The sequence below is a fragment of the Heterocephalus glaber genome, unplaced genomic scaffold (assembly GCF_053883595.1).
Source record: "Heterocephalus glaber isolate CG9 unplaced genomic scaffold, H.glaber_assembly_v1.0 deba00001429, whole genome shotgun sequence".
Classification (NCBI taxonomy): Eukaryota; Metazoa; Chordata; class Mammalia; order Rodentia; family Bathyergidae; genus Heterocephalus; species Heterocephalus glaber.
This window is the reverse complement of record NW_028258294.1, coordinates 18,079,502-18,104,616: the sequence shown is the minus strand read 5'-3', so window position 1 is coordinate 18,104,616 and position 25,115 is coordinate 18,079,502. Positions and strand designations below refer to the sequence as shown.

Here is a 25,115-nt window from a genome sequence, read left to right as displayed (position 1 = left end):
AAAGGCCAATTTACTTTCCCAGTGCTTCTGGAGACCCTATTTCTTTTCTCTCTATCCTCTCTTTTTGATCCTTTCCATTCTCATCTTACAAAGTTATGAAAAGTGACTTTAGAACAAAGCAAGTACATGACACTAACCTGTAAATCATTACTGAAATAAGCCAACTAGCTATAGTTTTATAATGCTGCCAGAACATTTTTTTTTACTCTTTCTCATGAAGTTCTGACTTTTCCAAGATTATTTTGTAAGGTCAAAACTAAGTTATGGGCAGACTAGACTCTCCCAAGTTTTTGCTCCCTGAAGTTTGGCACTATACTTTTTTTCTTTTTTTTGAGTCTCACCTTGTTGTCTAGGCTGGCCTCAAACACAGTTCTCTCATCTCAGCCTCCTGAGTAGCTAGTATTACAGGTCTGTGCAACTGTACCCAGTTTTTTTTTTGGTACCGGGGATCGAACTTGGGACCTTGCACTTTCAAGGCAGGCATCGGAACCACTGAACTTAAATCACCAGCTGTACTCAGCTTTAATCTTTATTTTTTGCTTGATTTAACTGAATTTTACTGTCAGCAGATACTGCAGAACCACCTATTCCAATTCACAAAAGAAAGGCTTAGGAGTGTGAATAAGAAGGCAAGTCATTCCAAGTTAACGAAGAATATACCCAAACTCCAAAACTATAGAAACACCTTAAAGATTCAAACAGAGTGAGCTTTAGAGGATCAATGAAAAAAAACGGTCCTTTACTGGTGGTAATGGGTGGTAGCATTATTTGACATAAAACAAATATAATATGACAAGGCCAATGATACATATAGCACATATATATATTAGATATCACACTCAAAGCATGAACGTTCAGCTGACATCTGGAAGTCAAGTGACAACAAACAGAACATCACTGTTTAGACATCCTCACTAATTTTTGAACAGCCCTGAGATTTCACTGAGTGACAGGTTGCACATAGAGTACACAATGAGTTTTAAATGTGTACACTTCTGAAACTCCCACTACAATAAACATAATCATTCCCCATATATTCTCTTGCTTCTTACCTCCTCTGTTCCCACCCTTAAAAACTAATGGCCTTCTTTTTGTCATTATATTATATATTACAGTTTTCCATAAATGCACTCACATAGCCTGTTCCTTTTCACTTAGCAAATTACCCTGATATTAATTCATATTATAGCTAGAGTTCATTCCTTTTTGTCACTTTCTACCATAAAGATATACTACAATTAATTATTGACTGTCTGATAAGACATTTTGGTTATTTCTAAACTTCGGCTTTGTGTAGATACATGCCTTCATTTCTCTTGGATACATTAAGAATTTAAAAATTAAGTCTTGCCTAAGTGCTTTCAAACTTCTGACTACTTCCAGCGCCTTTCTATTTTTCTAAATGATGAGGACAAATTTTATATGAAGCCAAAATACATATTATCTCAAATGTTTTTTGTTTTGTTTTTTAAAGATAAAGCCTCCTTATGTTGCCAAGGCTGGCCTTGAACTTGCAATCTCCTGCCTGCCTCAGCCTCTGAAATAGGATTACAGGTGTATGCCATTACATCTGGCTTTTGAAGTCTTGGCAGAGGTGCTGGGGATCAAATCTAGAGCTCTAGGCATGTTAGGCAAGTGCTCTACCACTGAGGTACAACCCTAGCCCTTAAAGTGTCTTTTTTACCCTATAGGAATTATATTGCTATTTTACATGAGAGGAGGGAAACAGAAGGATCAATGCCTACAGCTGGGCTCTGGGTCCATAAAAGCCACTATAAAAAGCAGGCAAAAGCATGTTTTCCTTCATGAACCACCCTAGAAAATTCTCTCTAGACCAAGTTGGGACGACTGATTTTAGTTGTAATGCAGAGAACTCTGACTCCAAATGTGTCCCAAATTAGCTAAGACTTACAAGCTCAATGGTAAAAGTCACATTTTTGTATTATTACAGAAGAAAATGAGCCTAAAAATACTTCATTTAGAAAAAGTCACATACTCTAGAAGAACCATTTGACCTTTGAAATACAGAACAGAAGCATGATTAAGTTTTGGCTGAATGTCCTGTAACTTGCTTATTTCCTCATTTTTGAAAAACTGTCAAACTATTCTAACTACTTTTGTGAAAAGAAAAGTTGAACAAACTTGTATTTTTAGATCAGTATTCTAATTTTAGGCACTGTGTTCAGGATAAAAAAATCCAAAAATTCCTTAGAGTTGCTTCATGTAACTTTCAATATGAAACATTTCAACTAAAATCAGTTTTGTTGTAGACAATCCAATTATGCCCCCAAGTTTATTTTAAAGACAGATATACAAGATTTACTCAACTATAAAATAAGTTTCCTATTCATCCAAAATATTTACTGATAAAACTATGTTACTTTAATACATTAGAAAAAGGTCTATGCAGTCCTATTCAGTATTTTGTAATAATAATAATAATAATAATTCTTAGCTTTATGTAGTAATTCACTTTTATATTTATAATACTTGGCTAAGAATACAAGAAATTATAAAGCTTACTCACAATGAAAAGTCACAATTTATCTGTTCTTCACTAGAAGCAGGACAGTTTATAGGAGGAATTCTTTTTTTTTAAATTTCTCATTTCATGTCCCTGTCTTTTCGAAATCTGACTAAACCACAGAGTAGGATACATCCCTAAATGTCCAGTCCATGTTTAAGATCTGCCTTCTTGAAACATTTAGCCCAGCTAGGTGTGGTAGCACATGCCTGTAAATCCCTGCACTGGAAGCCAAGGCAGGAGGACTGCAAAACTGAGCCCAGCCTGGGCAACTGAACAACCTTATCTCAAAATAAATAGATAGGGGATGTAGCTCAATACAAAGGCCCTGGTTCAATCCCAGTACTGCAAAATACCAAATTAAAACAAGCAATAGTCAGCTAATCTTTGATTTTCTTTTTTTATTGTTTGCACCATTTCCAAAGTATCAACAAGTTTGTTTTCTTTTTAACTTAAAAAAGTATACAGATGGATTTAGGAATAGTCATAAGACTTATACAACAATCCTTAAAACTCTGAAAAATAATGGTGATTAACACCATTATTTTAAGATTCAGTATAAATGAGTGTGAGTGTGCATGCGTGTATATTTATGAGGGGAGGCCAGGTTACTACTGTTCTTATATTCTAATGAACTCCAAAGACATACATGTATTAATAAGGGGGAAAGAGGTTGGTCTGATTTTCTACATATTTAGATGTAATTTCCCTCCTATTCTTTTTATAATTTCTTTAAATAACAGCCACAATTTAAAACTTTTCCAAATGGAACCCAATGTAACAAAGTACATTCATTTCATATAAAAATATTAACAAGAATTAATGAGTTGGGGGAAGGACTGCCAACTCAACCTTAATTATTTTCTTAAAACAATTTCTGTCTTTAGCAAATAGAGTTATTTAAGAATATATCCATTTTTGGGTAACACATGGCACACAAGTGAAGGATGTGATAACCAGTTTAAGGAAGATTAACTTAGAAAACTTGAAATTCAAATTTAGAAATGGAGAATAACTTCAGAAATATACAGCTTGTGACTAATTTGTCTTAGTGATAAAAATTTATGTCAATACTAAAAACAGAAAAAGATTTCTTCCAACTATTCAAGACAGGGGTCCTGCCATACCATTTTTCGACACAGGTTGCTTTTTTTCAAGATGACAGAAAACAAGGAGACAGACTATGTGGAGAAGGAAAGGGGTTCCAGGGATGGGGAAAGGTGGAAAGGAGAGGAAGGGAAGGGGAAGTAAAAAGGATCTAAATGTGATATGTACAAGCACCAACTCCTCCTAATGAATATATTCACTATGAACCACAAACATATACCAACAAAAAAAAATTGACACATCTTTCAAAAGTCGTCTAATATTTTGTAATTTATGAAGTCATTTAAACATGTGGCCAATCCATATAATATAGTATTTGTGTGAATTTCTGGTGCTGGAGACTGAACCCAGGGCCTCAGGCGCTGACAGATGAGCACTCTATCACTGATCTATATACCCCTAGCTCTGTTTCTTAATGTTTTTATGTCATGTATCAAATTAACTTGCATTTCAGGACAATTTTTTTTTTTTTTACCTGAAAACATATACATATATAGATTTAGGGACAATTAGGAGAACTGTGGGATAATCCTAAACTCTGAAAAGTAACATTTGAAACAAGAATTGCAGTTTGGTGTTCCCAGCCTTATCAAGATTCGACACTGTTCTGTTTTTCAAAGAAATAAAGTTACTATACCTTCAGTCAAATAGCAAGGGCGAGCCAATTTTAGTTAATAAAGTAATTAAAATAACCTATTAAGAGTATGCAGCATGTAAGGTTAAATCTTTTTACACGGAGTTTTCAACATACCAACCAAAAATAAAATATACTTACGGGGAAATATTCAAGTGAGTTTAGATTTATTTAAAATTAAGACTTCAAAGAGGAGAGATAATGTTGAAAAGAATGTTAAAAGGATTTTGAAATAGCTGTTTTGGCAACTGCTAAAATGAAACAGTTTGAACAGAGAAAAAATTCTTTGTTATTACTAAACTCAAGGGGAAAAAGATTGGCAATTGTTTTCACACGGCTCTGAACAGTAGCATTATTTTGCTCTGAGTAAAACTGTGGACGTCTAAACCTCCTTACTATTGAGGGGTAACAGTGTAGTCCAATATCCTCAACAGTAATACTGTAGTACAGTAATACTGTACTCTTTTATTAAACCAGTAACTGACATGATATATTACTTATTAGTGCCCGTAAGAATGCCAACTACATAATATTCACTAGCTGTAAAATACTGACACAATAACTTCTATGAAGACTGAAACAATTATTTGCACAGAAACAAACATAATTTTGTATCATACTTTTGACCATCTAAATTTGAATTCCACTGGCTGCTAAGATTACTATATATATATATATCTTGTTTTTATTTTGTGATTAGTTTCAGGACTTGTGATGAATACACTTGGGGAGGAGTTCTGACCTAGGCTGTATAAGGGAGAGTGGAGAACCTTAACTGGTAAGACACAAGGCAGATGGCAAAGATTCGCACTAGTGGGACAGCTGCTTACCTAGAATCAATGAGAGAGAAACTACTGACACACAAGCCAAGCTGTAGAGTTTAGACCTGTTCTTATAGGTGCAGTAAAAGGCAATGCTACATATTAAACACCATTCTTCAACACAAGAAGGCAAAAACATTCCCACTCAGACTATCTTCAAACTATTTCTCCAAAGGCTTGAAACAAGCTGGAATGTATTTCCAAACCCACTCCAAAGGTCTCTCCAATTTACAGGAGAGCGTGGATGTGTAAGAAAAATTTGACTAGAAAATTATTCTATAATTGATAGATAATAATTATCTATAATTATTCTATTATATTATTTAATAATAATATTCTATTATTCTATTCTATTATGCTTATTCTCACAAAGATGTTTATAGTTTCAAAGTTTGTTTTGAGAATAGAAGTTTTTGAAACATAAAAATCATGAATTAAAATGAAATTAAAATTTTAAGCTTTTTTTTTTTCTGGTACTGGGGATCAAACTTGGGTCCTTGCACTTGCGCGGCAGGCAGTGAAACCACTGAGCTAAATCCCCGGCCCTTTTTAAGCTTTTATAAGGACAAATCATTACAAAATCCCACAAATACAGTTAACAAATTAATAAATTTTCACATTTACCTAAGAAGGCACATTAAATGCGCCCCCCTCCCTGCTTTTTTCTTCTGGTAGTGGGGATTGAACCCAGGGCCTCTGTACTGAGCTACATCCCTACCCCTTTTAGAAATTTTTAATTTTTATTTATTTTTGAAAGAGAGTCTCACTAAGTCACCAGTTGCCTTAGGCTAGGTGTGAACTTGTGATCCTCCTCCCTCAGTCTCCCAGCACACTGGGATTACAGGTGTGTGTCACCACACAAGGTTTAAAGTTTTATTTTTCGAAGTTTTTACCTTTAAGTCCTATCTCAGGATTATCCATGAACCTCATCCATAGTGACATTACTGTAAATGATTACAGAATCCTACAACAGATTTATTAATCCTACCAAAGTTTTTAACAGCTTTTGAACCTAGTAATTAAAAAACTTTGAGGTTTGGTACCTTCCCACATCCCACCACATATGAGGTATATAAATAAACTAATGGCATTGATATCACTGCTGTTTGTTAACTCAGCTGCACTAACTTCTACTAGAAAGGTTTAAAAAAAACCCAAACAAAACAAAAAGACCTTGGAAAAAACAGTGCCTGGTACTCAAATACTGAGTTATATGCCTTTATACATCCTGTTCTTTCAGACTGGAAGGTGCTTTCAGGATTATCCTTGTGAACACTGTTTAAAGCTTTACTGACTTTTCTGGTGGGACTCAGAAAAAAACATCCCAAAGCATGTTGCTTTGGCATTCTGAGCATGAAGGGTCTTAGAAGCTAAGTCTCTTTCTGACGCTCTCCTGACCTTTTTTCTTACTTTCCCTTTCTTCCCAAAGGCAGACCGGAGAAAACAGAATTCCTTTTCCCCATGGTCAGTTATAGCAAACAGAACCCCTCTCCCACAAAGCAAACCATATAACCTAAGAATATTAATTCTAACCTCACCCTGCCTTTCTACGTTAGAAGTGGCCATAAAGAAATTCTCTGACCTACGTACTAGATCTTAAGAATTCATTTCAGAAGGGGTCCTGCTCTATATCCAGGGGGGAAAGAATGCTTTGCTGAGAACCATAGAAGAATCTGTCAGGTCACGCTGGGTTTCCTTATAGTCTAACATTAGGCCACACCCTTTTGTCCAACCAGATTCTACATGGCTGTCCATTCTTCATTAAACCTCAGCGTAAGAATTTAGTTTTCCAGGAATCTTTCAGTTTTCATTTCTGAAGGTTCCTGTATCACACAAAATTTGGATTACATATACTATGCTTTTGTTTTGTTTGTTTTTGGTACCTGGGATCAAACTCAGGACCTCACGCTTGCCAGGCAGGCGCTGTGCTGCTGACCTACATCCCTGGCCCCATGTTGCTTTTTGTTATAGGGGTGTCTCCCATGACCCTTAAGATTGTTGAAGAAAGTTGCCACACTTTTCTGTCCTACAAAATCTACCTTAAGATCATACAGAAAACATAAGAAAAACGCATATAGCTTTTCTAAATACCACCAGTTTTCATGAAACTGAACGCTACTTCAAATTTATTCCTATTGAAAGTTCATACTTTTAATGACATTTTCACAACTGTGTCAATTAAATATGTTGACAATTAAAAATTGCCAGGCCAGGGATTTAGCTCAGTGGTTCTGGTGCCTGCTGCACAAGCACAAGGTTCTGAGTTCGATCCCTGGTACAAAAAAAAAAAATTGCTGAGGATGTAGCTTAGTGGCAGAATGCTTGCCTAGCATGTGCTAACCCTGGGTTCAATCCCCAGCACCACAAAACAAAACACATGAACATTAATTATTTTAATGTGCATCATATGCAAAGCAAATTTTTAAAAATATGTCTCTCACTGGGCATGGTGCAAATCTTTAATCCCAGCTACTTGTGAGGTTAAGGCAGGAGTATCAAAAGTTCTAGGCCAACATAGGCAACTTAGCAAAATCTTGTCTCAAAATGTAAAAAAAACTAATAAAGAGGGGTAGGGATTTAGTTCAGCAATAAAAAACATGCACAAGGCCTTGATACTACAAACAAGGCAAAGCAAAAACAAAACAACAACAACAAAAAGTATCACAGGATTTTTGCTCTGCCCTATGTAAATTTAAATAAGCAAATCTGCAAATTTAGTATGCTAAAATTTTATTACTTATACACTTCATCTTTTCTTCCTTTTTGCGGGGGATGCTAGGGAATGAACCCAAGGCCTCGCACATACTAAACCTGGCCTCACCTTTTCTAAAGTTTTACTATTTAAAAAAAGTAAGAACTCCTGATGATAATTTTAATAACAGCAATTATTTTCAAATACTAAGTCATCTAAAAAGCATTTATTTGTTAATTTAAGGTTGAAGATCTCAATGGGGGAGGGCATGGTAATTCAACATCTATCTTTGGCTTTTTACTTGAACTCAAATATCATAGAAGTTAATTTCTACTCCTATATTTGCTTCCTTTGACAAATAATTCAGAGAAAAAGCAAAGAAAAACTGTCTTCACATTATAGGACTTCAATACTATGCTGCCCTTCACTCACGGTCAAATGTGGTATTAGTGTCACTCATCATAACAATGTCTATGTTCTACTTTAGTGAAGATGACTTACATTACTCCCTTACTTTGTGTTTTGATGAAACAGGCATTCATAAGACAGATAAAGAACAGAGTTTATTACAAAGTTAACTGATCTCTCTGAAGACTATACTGAACTTCATTAGCATAGTGCTCCAATGGACAAGTGGAATCCTGTCAACTCCCACTTCTATGGTTGATTCTAAAGCAATGCACTTATTTAGTTTACTGTGGAAAGAGCTACATAGAATATAAGGTGTTTCATGGTTGCTTCTGCCTCTCCAAGAGAAAGATAATTTCTTCAAAGCTTTGCTAATTTCTTTGTATCTTTTGGACCTTTTTGGGATTTTTTAAATTTCAAGAATGCAATTCTTATGAGTCATATAGGAGTCTATGTTAGACAGGAAAAACGGCCACAATCTTTCCATCTATACCAGATACCTTCACAACCTGTGCTCCCTGGTATTCATCAGGGAGAAATGCCAATCTAGAAACCTGAAACACCATCCAGGTGGAAGGTTCCCTCTTCTGACAGTTTTGGTATTCTTCCTTTGAAATATCCACTAGAAAGAATTCTTTTCCTCAGTCTCATGACTCTGACAAAGATTTCAAAAATTAGCCTACCCAAGTAAATAATCTGTACTATCTTTTGCTACTGTTCTATTAATTCCTTTAAAACATTAAAGACTTTTGATTCCTGGTACAGAGGAAAAAAAAACAACAAAAAAATTTTAGCTGGGCATGGTGGCACACACCTATAAACCCAGCACTTGGGAGGGTGGGGCAGGAGGATCACTGAGAGTTCAAGGCCAGCCTGGACTACATAGTGAGTTTAGGGCCAGCTTGAACTACAAAGCAAGACCCTGTCTCAAAAAAACCCCATAATTTTAGACTATACACATAAAAATTAGACACACTTTGACACTGACAGGATGTACAAATGACACACAATACACTTCAAATATGGATTAAAAAGACCTCCACACAGTCAAATTGAATACTAGAAACTCTGGGAGGAGTGGGAAGGGAGGAGAAAGTGCAGATCTATAGGAAAAGTAATGTTAACTGTCTTGGTAGAAAGATGACTCAAAGTTATACTCTGGCTAATCTTCAGTGAGGACAGGATCCTGGAATACAAGTATTTTGCTTTCCTAATACCTTTTTTTCCCCATTGCTAAAACATCATATAAGAGCCTACCTGACATTTTGGAGAATTTGCTGTGCTGGGATTGATATTCCGCATTGCCTAAGAGTAAAAAATAAGATGGATAAAAATTACTTTAAGCCACATAGTTTGGCTGTGTAGGCTGAGTTACAAATTGTATCCAGACATATCACCATAGCACAGAATTCCCAAGCTACCCAAGAAGCAGCAGACTGAAGAAGACAAGAGCCAATGGAGTCACCACATAACAAAACTAAAACCTCAGAAGTTTTTAAAAGCATTGAGGATAGGACAGCATGGGACTAAAATTTTGATAACAGTCAGGTAGGTTCTTTGCTTCTAAGTATTAGATGAAATAAGTAACATTTTTGATGTTTCACTGATAAGAAATACTGTCAGTGGAAGTTCAAAGGAAGCCAAACAACTTGAGATGTACTAAAATTACACAGACTGCTAAAACAAAAACAAAAACTTCTTAAAACTAGGTGATTAGTACAAGAATAGAACAGACCTGTTCACTTCAGTATAAAAAAGACAACACAGTAGGCAATAAAGAAACAAAGAGGTTACCTTTAAAGAAAGTGAAGCTATTCTGTCCAGGACCCATCACCCAGAGTAAGAACGAGAATAAGATTTAGAAAAATTCTTTAGAATGAAGAGTTTTATAAGTAGCAGCATTCTGCCCACCAAAAACAAACAAAAACCAAACAGGGTAATCTATGGTATACAACAAAATAAATGGCCCATTTCTAAACTTCAAACTACCTTAGAAACAGCAAGACCTCAACGTTGCCAATTAAATAACTATTTCTTATTAAGGTTTCCTGATTTTGATAGTTCTGAAATTGAGACCTGCATTACTTAGATCAACTTAGATCAATTAATACTCAGTCACAACAAAATGAAAGGCAAACAATGAAAACAGGCTGTGTAAAACGTACTTTTAAATGCTTTTCTAGCAGCCACATAATTAAATTATTGACAGTGTTACCTTGTTATGACAATACAGTTTTATCTAAGTGAAAAATACCTTTCCTCTACATTTGGTAGAAAGTCAGTCAGAGGTACAATAAACCATATTACTATGCTTTCACTTTTCATCTTCTTTATGCAGATGAAGAAGCATCTCTTTCAAGACCTTGTCCTGATATCACATGCTAGCCCAAATTCTTACTCTCCATTAGGGCTCACCGCTAAAGCCAACCACACTAGAATTACACTGATAGTGTGCAAACAATTTGAAGGTGAGCCCGTTTGAGATTCCATGAATGTATTTAATTCCTCAGGTACCAGATGTTCATATCCCAAATCAGAGTTAAGAGACAGTACTGACTTTGTGGAATTTCAAGTATATTCAAGTGACACTTAAAAATAGTCCTTTAAAAAAATGTATCTTTAATTTTCTATACCCTTATTAACAAAAATGTAGAGTATAATTGCTTTTTTTTTCCTGGTACCAGAGATTGAACTTAGGACCTTGGACTTGTGAGGGAGGCACGATGCCACTGAGATAAATCGGCAGCCCTGAACAACTGATTTTAAAATGTCTATATTTAGGGCTGGGGATTTAGCTCAGTGGTTTCGCCGCCTGCTGTGCAGGCGCAAGGACCCAAGTTCGATCCCCGGTACCAAAAAAAAAAAAAAAAGTCTGTATTTAGTATGTTATGATTTAGGGGGGTAAACAATATAGATATGTGTTTTTTTTTTGTCAACAATATTTCTGGGAGGAAAAACAAAAAGCAAGAAACTTAGTGACTTTACCTCTACAGAGAAGAACTCAGGAAACGGAAAAGAACATTTTATTTCCTTCCAGTATACTTTTACACACTTTCACTACTATTTGTTTCTATTATCTATTCAAAAAATTTTATATAAAAATTGAGAAATATACTGCTTAAGATATTCCAAATATCTGAACATTATCTTAAATATTCTGAAACAAGATAAAGCAAGAATTTTCAGATGAGATTATCTATTTTTATTCAATATAAAGACCAATAAATAGTTCTTCCTGAAAGAATACGTATGGCAATGATTATAAAGGGTTTTAAACTCTTTACTGACTGTTGCATACTACCCTTCCCAGTAAGAAAAAACATTCTTAAAGAGGTAATCCCACTCCCCAGCCCATGCTGGGGATTGAACCCAGGGCCTTGCACATGGTAGTCAATGGCTCTACCACTGGGCTAAATCCCTAGCCCAAAAAACAGGTAATTTTAAGACATATTGAGATCTCCTAAATTTGGGTATAACTCATTATTTGGGTATAACTCTTATTTTAAATGAGAATTATTAAGATTTGGCAATACTGAAACATATTTGCCATTCAAGAAAAGTCACATGGTATATTCCTCCCACACAAATAATTCATTTAAAGATGTTTTTCCCCAAGAGATGCTGTAGAGTATCCCCATTAGCAAAATCCTCAGAAACACAGTAATATACACAGTTTCACTCACATACATGTGAGGAAGTATTCTTGCTTCCTTCAATTTTCCCTCAAGTGCAATGACCATGGCCAAAACAGCTCTGAGATACAGGATTTTACAAGTTATAGCCCATCTGATCAATAGCCAATCAAAAAACTAAGACAAGGACAAAACCAGACAGAATGCTTGTGCGTCATTCTAATTTTAGAAAAATATTTCCCTGTAACTAATAATGCTAAAATGAAATCTGCCCAACTTCACAAAGGAAAACAAACCCCCAAAGTAGAAGGCTGGTTTCTAACCTGTGGCCTCACCTGCCGAAGCAGCTCTTGCTGTTTCAACCGAAGTCTTTCCTTCTCCATCTGCAGTTGTTGGAGACGCATCTGTTGCTGTTGGTTGGAGTTGCTACCACCCATAACACCTCCCTGTGGGCTCTGGGGAGCCAAGGGTGGTGGCTGTTTTACTGGAGCACTTTGACTGATTCTCTGGCTCATGGCTGAAATAAAGCAAAAAGATATGCCTTTAAAATCTAGTTAAAGAAAAGGGTAACAGCTATTAAGAAGCAAACAAGAATGTTAAATGTAGGTTTTTGGTAATATGACTAAAAATAACCTAAAAATCCATCAATAGTATGATGGTCACATTAACTTCTTGTCATCACTGTTACTGGATGAAAGGCAGTAATAAAAGAAACAGCTACAGCAAGTATGAATTAAATAGATAAGAAGCATACTAATATTGGTTGGCTCTGAAGGTGGAAAACTGGGTGACTGAAACACTGAGTTCAAGACAGACTTTCTTAACTTCTGAAGTTTGAATCATGTAAATAAAGTGGTACCCTCAGTACTTACTAATAGATTCCAGGAAGTGCTACAAGTACCAAAAACCATGACTATCAAACTGTTTTGGCTGGAAGGCAACTGACAGCAACAACTTTTAGCTTGTGTGGGCAAGTATCAAACAAATGATCAGTACCAGGATACAATTTTCATGTCAAAAATGTCAAGTACCAATTCAATGAGTTTCAAAGCAACTAAGAATGAAGGTATGACTTCACATTACATATTACAAAAATAAATAAATACATAAAATTAAAAATTCATCTTCAAAAACTAAGACAAAATACTTTGAGCAGGAAAACTCATAAAAACAACTCTTATACTTCACTGCACATATCACCCTAATAAAGCAAATCAATTAAAATGATCTATGTTCATATCAAATGAGTCCACAAGCATCTGATATTTGTCTCATTCAACACCACTGAACCCAACATGCAGTCTGGGTAGTCAACTCTTTTTACTTAAATGTATAATACACTATCTGCTGGTGAGAAACCGACTGGATTTTTATACTAGTGAACTTTTGCCACTGATACAATGTAGGAATGACAGAATCTTGTTTGAGAAACATATTCACCATTTCAAATTGAAATTTTTGGTCAGTTCCTCTTAAAATTTTATAATACAGCACACACTGACCAGAAAAAACCCTAGGCTCAAATAAGGAAGAAATAACATCAATCTTATAAGATACCACATCTTCCAGAGGACAACAAAGAAATATTTCCCAACATTTAAGAGGCCAGAATAAGCTTCGTAATTTACACAAGGACATCAAAACAAAGAAAAATTATAGACCCAATCTCTCTTACAAACCTTGCTAAACAGCATATACTGACAGCACTGTAAGTTACTGGCAATCCTTGTGATTTCTTCTTTGTAAAACAGTGGCTGCTTCGTGATGGCTACCTCTTCTTGAGCAAACTTCATGAGTCCTTCTTAAAGTCCAATGACAGGGCAACCCATTTGAGACCCCTCCTGTCTCTCAGGAGCTATTCTTATTCTCCATTCCTAGTCCTCAATAAATTTTCTCTTAAAAAAGAAAAAGTCTAATGATAACCATCTTCTTGGGCTGAAGACATAGCTCAGTGAAAGAGTGTGTGCCTGGCATGCACAAGGCTCAGGGTTCAATCCCCAGCACCCCAAAACAGAAAAGAAGGAATCTCCTTCCCTCAGGAGTGCCTCAAAACATTTCTGCTTTGTCTACTGACATTTCTTACCTAACTGTAATTTCTGATTTACAGATTTGTAACTTTAGACTGTCCTAGGAGCAGAGGCAATATCTTACTCATTTATAAATTCTCAGTGCATGGCATTGTGACACAACGTATGTTCTGAAAAACACTTCCTTATTTCTATGTTGACTATTCATTGAGGCAGAAAATTAGCTAAGGCAGGAGTATCCAATCCATGGTCTACAGGCTGCATGCAGCCCTGGGCAGCTGGTAATGTGGTTCTACACGATGATACATTGTTTAACATCATTATGTGATTTTTAGTGGTATTTTTCACAATTTGAACTCAAGCAAAGACCAAATAGCTAACAATGGAATGCTGTGCAGAAGAAAGCACAATGAAGTGCTAACTCTTGCTTCCCACAGTTGAAGCCAGGATGACTCAGACATTATATGTGCTTGTGTGACTTCCTGAGTAAAACAAACCAATTACTGATGATAATATTTTCACCTATCTATGTGCTATGTGTGCCTGTGAAGGTCCTTATTATTAAGTAAACATGTACATTCTCTTATTAAACTTCAACTTGCATTATTTCATAAAATACTAAGTTTTTCAGCAGCTGTGGTACAGTTAGTATAAAAATGTATACAATAGTGTTGTGCTCATGATACTGGTATAATTACATACACTACAAGGCTAATACTAGAGTAATACTATTAATTTACTTATTAATTTAAAAAATTCAACATGGCTTCACAGAAGAAAACAGAAGCTGGGCACGGTGGTTCATGCTTAGTCTCAGCCTATTGAGAGGCTGTGGCAGGAGGATCACAAGTTGGAGCCCAGCCTGGGCAACTCAGCAATTTAGACCCTGTCTCAAAATAGAAAACAAGAACAAAAAGGGAGTGGGGAGCTGGGGATTTAGGTCAGTGGCATTGGGCCTGCCTTGAAAGTACAAGGTCCTGAGTTCAATTTCCAGTACCCAAAAAAAGGGGGGGTTGGAGGGGTGGGATGTAGCTCAGTGTAAAGGCCCAGTATCGGGGTAGACGGGGAAGGGGAATCTCTTCCTAAAAAAAATTTTAGGTAAAGGGAAGAATATTCAGAGTATTTAACCAAAAAAGCAGACAGATGAGCACCGTGTTTAATTTGTACAGAAACATGTCATTGCAGAAAAGATTACAATTTGAAAAGACATCATATGCAGGGCTGGGGATGTAGCTCAGGGGCACCCCAACTGCCTGGCAAGGGCAAAGTCCTGAGTTCAATTCCTGGTAACCAAAAGAAAGATATCATATGCAAAAAACATACTGTTAAATTCCATGGATATCAAGGAATATTTTGTGTTTTTTTTAATCCTCAGAATTCTTTAATGTAGGTACTAGTATTTCTCATATTTCACACATGTGCAGCAAGGCACAAAGAACATGACCACAATTAGGATCTGTGGTGCCTGGTCTTGAGCCCAGGCACAGACTCCAGAACCTACATTCTTTATTCAATTTTTAAGAAATTTTATTTTATCCCATGTACAGAAGCTTTGTTTCCGTTTTTGCCTTCTATCTTCACTTTGTTTTACCTTAAATTCTTTTATTGGTACATTTTAGGTATATAATACATTTACATTTATCATTGGGTGCTTGGTACATGTACATGATGTATCTTGGTTCTTATTTTTTTCCCCATTCCCTTGCCTTCCCTTCCTCCCCTCCACCCTTCCCTATTTACAAAGACTTTGTTTCCATTTTTTCCTTTTCTCATAATTTTTCCTTTCCCCACCCCTTTGGACCTTTTCTTCCTATTCAAATTATCAATTATTCATTTTAATCATTTTAATCTCAAGGAATATTCTGTAAAGACAAAATAGCAGAATTAAAGAAATAAACAGACCTGAAATCAACACAATTCTTTTTAAAAAGTTATAAGACTACTGTAAAAGCTAGTTATTTATTAGTAAATCTAATTGCAAAGAAAATCAAAACCATTTACAGATCGTGAATGTATTAAATAATGTAAGAAGAGTGTGGCAGACATTTTTCCTAATTATAAAAAATTTTTCTAAAATCAGTTTATCTCACCAGACTATAGGCAGATGAACTGAAGAAATAGGAAAATCTACTGAAAGAGATTTGCAGAGTAAAGCTGATAATTTCAAAGTTTATGCTCTGACAATACATATTCTTGGCTCAACTCGCCATTTTCACAGACATACTGTTAATGAATATATTGTCACTGAAAAAATGGCTTCTTTGGTGCCATTAAAAAACACAATTAAATCTCTTGATTTCCATGAGGTTGTAAAAATTACATGAAGACAATTTTCTTAACCTTTGTCAACAAATCTAGTATAGCTACTCATGGTGCCCTGGTGATGGCTATTTAAGAAAAAAAAGAGGAGACAAAGGTCTACTATCTTGAATCTGCAAAGAACTTAAAAAAAAAAAATCAGACCTCCCAAATTTAAAGACCCAATCCAAAAATGGACATCTGAAATGAACAGACATTTCTCAGACAAAGAAGTAGAAATGGCAAATAAACAAATGAAAAAATGTTCAACATCACTGGTCATTCGAGAGATGCAAATGAAAACAACGCTGAGATTCCACCTCACTCCAGAAAGAATGGCTGCTATCATGAAATCAACCAATAACAAATGCTGGCGGGGCTGTGGGGAAAGAGGAACCCTGCTACAATGCTGGTGGGAGTGTATACTGGTGCAGCCACTGTGGAAATCAGTATGGAGATACCTCAAAGAACTAGGACTGGAAGTCCCATTTAAAATGACCCAGCTATTCCCCTGCTGGGTATCTTCCCCAAAGAATTAAAAGAATCATACCACAGTGATAATATGTGCACCCATGTTCATAGCAGCACAATTTGTAATAGCTGAAACTTGGAAACAGCCCAAATGTCCATCAAATGGAGACTGGATCAAGAAAATGTGAGGTTTTTTTTTAAATAAAATGGAGTACTACTCAGCCATAAAAAGCAAGAAATTAGAGACATTTATTGCTAAAAATGGATGCACATTGAGATGATACTCTTAAGTGAAATAAATAGGACACACGTATAAATACTGAACAGTTTCTCTAGTGTGAGAAACTGAAAGTGTAAATAAGGACTAAAAGGTATAATAGATAATGTGAAATAGGAAGAAAAGGGGCAAAGGGGAAGGGGAAGTGGGAGGGGTAGGGGAAATTAAAGAAGGGAATGGAATTAATATGAGAAAATGAAAAAAAGGAAATAAAGTCTTTGTAAATAGGGAGGGATGGAGTGGTTGGAGGGCAGGGGAAGGGGGAAAAAATAAGAACCAAGAGAGTATGTAAAGGTGCACATCTCCAATGATGAATGTCATTATATTGTATACCTAAAATGTACCAATAAAAGGATATAAAAAAAGGAACTTATAAATTAATAGATGATCTGATTGCTGCTGGGAACTCTTATTTGATAAAATATCACTCTATTCTACATCAAGAAAATTTATGCACAAAAGGTTTAAAAATGGATGTAATGGAAATTGTTAACAAAGGTTTGAATTTCACAAGGCTCAAGGGACAGAATCATTGACAATTCCAGGAGTTCCTTAAAAGTATGGATGGTGATTATGTGAACACTATTTACTTTTCTGAAATAAGGTAGCTAAGTAAGGGTAAAATGTTAAAAAGATTTAATAATTTTATGTAATGCTATCAAGCCACTTAACACAGGAAAAAGGAAAATTTGTTCCAGAACTTTAAAATGAAAAACAGCTCACAGATTAAGCATTTTTTGGTTTGAATCCTCATTTAAATGAGTAAAACATGCACCTTCAAGGTAAAAATCAACTTCTCTGTCTTGTTTCAAACCATAACAGTGCTAAAAATCAAACTTGAATTGGGATGATTTCAAATTAGGGTAAATAATTTTATGCATTTTGGTACACTGGCTAAACAATCCTTTGAACAGTAAAAAATACACATCTTTGTCTTCCATTTTAATACAGGAATTTGAGAATAGGTTTCAAGATTTCTCAAAAAAATCATCAATTTTTTGGTATACTTGCAACTCCATTTTCAGTCGACAAAAATACATTCTGCAAATTTTCAAATGAAATGTATAAACTGACAATCATACATTCAACTCAAAGAAAATTTTTATCTTGTCTCCCTTTACTAGACTTTTGTAAGACCTATCCTTCCCAGAGAAAAATTCACTTCACAATCATGCTTTACTCATGTTAATGCTTTTTGGTAATACATACATTTGTGAACTACTTTCAGGATGAAGCACATGAAGAGTAAAATTATATAAAGAATTTCTGAAGAACATCTTGAAAACTCACTAAAAATCACAACATCCATAGAACTAGACACTGATGCATTCATTCACAAAAAAATGTAAAAAAATTCCACTAGATATCTTTGTTATCCTCTTCTAAAAATGTTGATAATAAAGCAAGTTTTGTTGCCTGTATACATTAACTTTATTATATATTTTACATACAGCCCTAGATTATTCCTCTTCATTCAATGGATCCCAGGCAAGCCAAAATGTTGAACACATGTGCTTTATGATAAAAGACAATATAGTAATAGGAATCCTATTTGTTTAGATTGCCCAGTTTTTTTTTTTTGTTTTTTTTTTGGTATCGGAGATCGAACTTGGGACCTTGCACTTGCGAGGCAGGCGGCAGAACCACTGAGCTAAATGTCCGGCCCATGCCCAACTCTTCTGTGAGGTCAGTGTAACACTGAGACAGAACGAAGATGATTAAGAAAGAAAAAATTACAGACCAACCTCTCTCAGGAGGTTTTAGTTTAATTCAACCCAATCTACTCATTAATATAAGATGATAGAATTATCAAGTACCTCCCCCTTTTTGTTCTTTTTCCCTCTGGTTATTTTTTTAAAATAAATTTTTCTGAGTTAAATTCACTTAGTTTAAATCCCTTCAGGAAGGATTTATGTCAATAAATTTACCATTAAGTCCTGCTTTACCACATCAAATGTACTTGAAATACTGTAATTCTTGAGTGTCCTATTCCAAATATTCTTATTCAACAGTGCCAATCTTGTTTATTTCCATTCTCAACCACTTTTTCCTCCAATTACTTTCAAGCAAAATATTATGGGTTTTGCTCACAATTTTAACATGTATCTCTAAATAACATAATTACAATATCCTGATTACCCTGTCAATATTTGCCAATTCCTTAATATTATCAAATGTCCACCCCATGTTTACAGTTCTCTATTATTAATGAGATTATTTTTTACTTCCATTTAAAACAGAATCAAAACAAAGTCCCTAAGGTGTAACTGGCTCAAGATCTAAGTCTCCTCAGAGGACTAATATCTGGAATATAAAAGAATTTTTAAAAAATTACACCACCAAATAAAAGACCCAATTAAAAAAAACAGGAATTGAAATGAATAAGCATTCTTATTGAAAAACAGCCAATAAATACATGAAAAAACACTCAACATTAGAGACAAGAATGGAGAAAAGGAACCCTTCTACACTGTTGGTTGGAATGTAAAACTAGTTCAACCACTGTGGAAATCAGTATGGAGCTTTCTCAAAAAACTAAAAAGAGAAATTCCATTTGACCTAGGTATTCAGCTTCTAGGTATCTTCCAGAAAGAGTTAGAAATCATATTACAGTGATACATGCATACTCATGTTTATAGTAACACAACTCATAATAGCTAAATCTTGGAAGTGGCCTATGTGCCTATCAACAGAAGAATGGATAAAGAAAATGTGGAATTTAAATTTGAGTCATTTGTAGGAAAACTGATGCACCTCAAGACTACAATATTAAGTGAAAAATCAGACACATAATATTGCATGGCTTCTCTTACATGTATCAACTCCCCATTATGTACTGCAAAGATGTATTAATAAAAAACAATGTCAGTAGCATGTGGCATAAACCTTTTATCTTTACTATCAACCTTTTATTTATTCTGAGCTGTTTATCCAAATATAACAGGTGCAATTTAAGAGCATACTCTTTCCTATTTGTTAAAGAAATTTAATTTTTTCTTATTTTAACAGTGCTGAAAGAATACACTAAAGATATCTTGTGTTCCTTTGCAAAAAAAAAAAAAAAATCCAAGTCTCCTTTAATAAAACAGTTCTTGAGGGGCAGGGATTTAGCTCAGTGGTTTTGCCACCTGCCTTGCAAGTGCAAGGATCGGAGTTCGATCACCGGTACCAAAAAAAAAAATTAAAAAACAAAACAAAACAAAACAGTTCTTAAAATGAACCTTCTGAATCATGAGGAACAGTACCATCTAGCAACTCTTCAGAAATCCAAAGTCATGAGTCCTCACCAAAAGTACAGAATGAGAAGCTCTGAGGATGAGGCCCAATAATTTTGTGTGTGTGTGTGTTGTTGGCACTGAAGACTGAACTCAAGGCCTTTATAATGAGCTACATCCCAGCCATGCTGATTTTTTAAATTTTCAGACAGGGTCTCAATAAGTCCCCAAATTTCCTAGATTGGGTTCATACTTGTGATCCTACCACCCCAGCCGCCCAGAGTGCTGGGGTTACAGGCGTGAACCATCATACCTGCCCCTCACTTACCAGGGATCGAACTCAGGACCTTGTGCTCTCAAGGCAGGCGCAGGCGCAGCACCACTGAGCTAAATACTTGGCCCTAATTTTTTATTAAAGTACATGTTTGCAGTACATAATGACTACACTCATCATGGGGAATTGGTACATGTACGTAACATATCTTTTTTCATCCCCTTCCCCTCTCCTCCCTCCACTTCTTGGTCCTCCCCTTCCCCTTTGCAAATGATTCATGTCTATTTTTCCTATCATCTATATTTTCTTTTGCTAATTTATTTATACTTGGGGTTTTTCACATAAAAGAAAACGTGATATTTAAGCTTATAAATCAATTTATTTCACTTATCATTATGGTGATTTTGTTACAAATGACCCAAACTTATCCTTCTTTATAGCAAAATGAATATGTATAAATATTTTCTTTATCCATTCTTTTGTTGATGTACATATAGATCACTTCCAAGATTTAGCCTTTATGAGTTGTGCTGCTACAAACATGCACACCTTGCCTAATGTGTTTTACAAGAGGTCTGATAATTTCTGATCAATTCTCAAATGTTTGAAAACCTTTCATATATAGATTTCCCCTTCTGTGTTTTTTTTTTGCCATTTATTCATTCCTATAAAATTTGTTACAGCTTAGATTTTGCTGATTGCATCCTCACTGTATCAGTTAACATGATTCTCCATACCTCCAACATACCATAAACAAGTTAGGCATCAACAGCTGACCAAATTTTCTGGCAAGAATGTTGTACTGACAGTACTGGTTAAGATGATAGAGCACAAAATATCCAGTCTTTCTTCTTAGAAGCATGGATGGATCAGTATGTACAGATGCAGCAAATCTATTGTACCCATTTTAAATTTCCTACACCTAATATTTTTTAGCTGTTGATCCTCCTCCCCAATCCACTGTTTATTAGAGGCTGCAAAATGGTGTGATTCTATCATCCCTTCATTGGTTTTATCTAAAGTTCTACAGGAATTTTCCTACACTGTTATTTGGTGACTTGATATTTAGTTTGCAGGGGTTAAGATAAATGTTTGATTCATTCCCGTGGTACATATTTTTAGGATGAGTTGGTTTCATTGTATCCTCCTAAAGGTAGACAGTAAGCATTTGTTTTATTAAAAATCATATCACAGATTTTAAAAATGTTTATGATGTATTTTAATCCAACAGAGTTATTCTGAATACCCAGCACCACTCAGCCAGTGAAAGCCCCCTGAATTGGGTTCTTCTAGTATGGCTGTGGTGGGAGTGGTCACCTTGCTTTCGTTTAGATATGAAAAGCTATTCCAGGCTCATTTTCTTTCTTCCTTTTCCAAAATATTAGTTAGTCTCTGTTTCGAAGAAGTTCTGGTTTCTTTAAGTGGCAAATGGTAGAGACCTATGTAAAAATGTATCTTTGTCCTAATAATCTCTTTATTAGTGATGTCTTCAGGTTAAATATGAAACTTTACATACACAGAGGTACCACCCCCCAACCCACACAACACTGCCCTAATAATCTTCATCACACTCAATTTCTAAATTTTGTTATTTCTGGATTTTCTATTGTTAATCTAACTACTCTTATACTAGTACACAGTATGTTTTTATGTATATTACCATACAGTGAACATCTATTCCTATCAGCACAACTTTAATTTTTAAATAGCTAGTCAAGGAAACCATATTTTTAAAGCTAACTTTTTAATTATGACTTGTAATTTAATTGCAGTGTGGTTAAAAGAACACACTCTATCCTACTGATGCTAGAAAATTTGTGACTTCTTTGTGACTAGACATGCAAGTCAATCCTTAGGTTTCTACCTAGCCTGGGGCCAGGTCAACTGTTATGTCTGGCTTTTATCACACAGCCCCTTTCTTCCTCTCCTTCCTATTCGTAACTTTTAGTTCCTGATGTCCTCAGGAGCTGAATCTGAATGGCCCTCAAACCTGGCAGGCTCCAGTACTACCCACACTACTGTATGTGGTTTTATTTTCTGACCTATGGAGATTTTTAAAAAATCTATGATCCCAGTTATGTCAGCTATGGTTATCATGTTTTATTTATTTATTTATTTTTTGGTACCGGGGATCAAACTCTGGTCTTTGCGCTTGCGTAGCAGGCGGTGAAACCACTGAGCTAAATCCCCGGCCCTGGTTATCGTGTTTTAATATTTTGTCTGGAAGAACAGAGAAGAAATACCAAAACACAACATACTGCTCAATCTTGTTTAGTCTTATTAATCTTTTATATAGTAAAATAAATGAATCATACTGATTGGAAGAAATAATTAAAACTCTCACAATTACAGCTTACACTTTAGTAGTTTATAGGGGAATGGATAGAGAAAAGAACTAACAATTTTTGAGAGCTAAGATTTGACAAGTACCAACAACCTTAATAAAATTATCTGTCACCAACGTAAGAGGAACAACTGGCAGATAAACCATGATACAGAAAGCATGGCTTTTAAAGTCAAATAGAACTAGGTTAGATTTAGGCATATCAATTCAATAATTCATTTGTTTCTTTTTTTCCAGTATTAGAGATTAAACCTAGGGAACATTAACTTACATCCCACCCCTTTTCAATTTATTTTGATAGGGTCTTGTTTGATTGTCCAGGCTGGCCATGAATTGTGATACTCCTGAGTAGCTAGGTTATATGTACCACCAGACCTGGCTTAATCCTCAGTTTCTTGAACTGTATCTGGGGATACTAACACCCCCCTTCTGGAGTTACTGTGGAAACTGAGTATTCTATTCTAGACCTGGGGTGTTTCATAAATGTTAGTCTCTTCCTTTCTCAAGTTCTTTCTAAACCATCAAAGTACTACCATTCCTGATAATCATCTCCATCTCCTCCCTCCTCCTCTACACACACACACACACACACACACACACGCACACACACACTCATTCCCTTCCTCCTCCTCCCACTTTACAATGTCATTCAACGTTTTTAAGTATTCCTATGATTCACAAAGATATGCTGTTTATCTTTCCCATAGATCTAAGTGGAAAAAGAGTAGATAGCAGAGACTGAGCTAAGGGGTTTCTTCTTTCTCTTTGGGGAAGTATGTTCCTGGTATGACAAAAGAACACTCATATTGACATAGAGACACATCTTATACGTTGTGGTATGTTAGGTAAATAATAAATAGAAGGATTGACAGATTCCTCAAGTACAGTGAAAATGTTATAAACTGAGGCCTAAGGCAAACAACTATTGGAGGAAAAAGTTTTCCAGTTCCAAGCAATTTTTTATAAAATGCTAGACAACTGCCCATTATCAAGTTGAAAAGTGCTGGGATTATAAAACATGACTGATTTAAAAACAGATCCTAGGGCTGTTAAATATTTCATCTATTAAAAAAAATTAGAAAAAGCTTTTGAGCTTTCCACAGTAGGCTTTTAATGTAACATTTAATAAGTTATTTATAAAGTAACATACCTGGTGAAAACAAATTGGACAATAAAATTGCGTGAAAACAGGTAAGTATCCTTTGCTTCTCACCAGTTTCCCAGAATTAGATAACATAAGCAGCAATCATTCATGAAAATTGCTACTGCTGATGGCAAACTGAATTTGGATGGTAAGGTCTTTTGGGGGTGTGGGGGGGTGTCTCTGGAGTATCAGACCCAGGGCCTCACACATGCTTGACAAGCTGCTGTACCATTTAACAATATCCCCACCCCCACCCCGTTAGACCTTTTACAAATCTAAGATTATGACTACTCAAAACCAAAAAACTTTCACTCCCCGGTACCAAAAAACCCAAAAAAACCCAAAAAACAAAAACTGGGGGGGGGGGGGGGACGGGATATTAACAGAGAAAAGAAGAAAATTAAACAGTCCACAAAATTGAACAAGCATGCCCAAAATGAGCAAGAGAAGGTCTGGTGACTACTGTAGCACTTTGGGTTGTATTTACCTAAATGTTGTTACCTATGGATACAAGCAGTGCTACAAGGTTTCCATATAAAGAGCTTGCTTAAATGACCAATTCAAACAACACTGTTTGTCTACTGAAGCTGGGATTTATTCTTCTCAGAAGCACTCTGTTGTTCACCTCTGAGTATCTTAAGCATTTCAACAAAACACAGTGCAGTGCACCCACATGGAGTGCAGCAGAGACCTCACAAGCAGGCAATAAACAAAACAGGCTTTGTTTCCAGGGGGAAGGGGAAAGGGGGAAGGGCAGTTAGAAAAGAAAAGAATAGCATTACCAACTTCCCCCCACTCTGGAATCAACTATTTAAACACCAGTGTTTCCAGTTTTAATACAATTTCTGAAAGGTTAAGAGAAAAAACATTCTACAAAATGTTTGAATTTTAAAAATTATAATATGCCATTTTAAAATGTATAGACTATGAAATACTAATTGATTCAAGTTTTACTAAAGAAATCAATCCTGACAGCTTTATGGTAGCAGACCAACAACTCAGCAATTCCAGAAAAAGAAGACTACCTTCCCAAAGAGAAAAGGAAGTCACCTCCATGACCCAAGTTTGATTTCAAACCTCTCAATTTTCAAACTTCAGATAATTTTTAGATTTACATAATTTGTTGGCGCAAAATCTTGGACTATTACGAAGTATTACAGATTTGTTAGTCTTAAAAGGTTTGAAATAGATTCTTAGTTTAAGTATAAATTTAAAATTCGAAAATTTTAACTACTAAAACTATATCA

General features: G+C 35.4%; 1 protein-coding gene across 12 annotated transcripts in view; it reads right to left on the bottom strand.

Annotated features, from left to right (window-relative positions):
- Yap1 (Yes1 associated transcriptional regulator) overlaps positions 1-25,115 on the bottom strand; it is a 110,892-nt gene that overhangs the window by 12,191 nt on the left and 73,586 nt on the right. For 3 of the 12 annotated variants that reach the window (XM_087212321.1, XM_087212322.1, XM_087212328.1), the window contains 2 exons: positions 12,142-12,335; positions 9,444-9,491 (listed from right to left, as the gene is read on the bottom strand). In XM_087212321.1, the coding sequence (XP_087068447.1) occupies positions 9,444-9,491; positions 12,142-12,335 (242 nt within the window). The remainder of the gene's footprint in view (positions 1-9,443; positions 9,492-12,141; positions 12,336-25,115) is intronic. The other 9 variants (XM_087212323.1, XM_004870813.3, XM_087212329.1 and 6 more) reach the window with 3 other exon arrangements.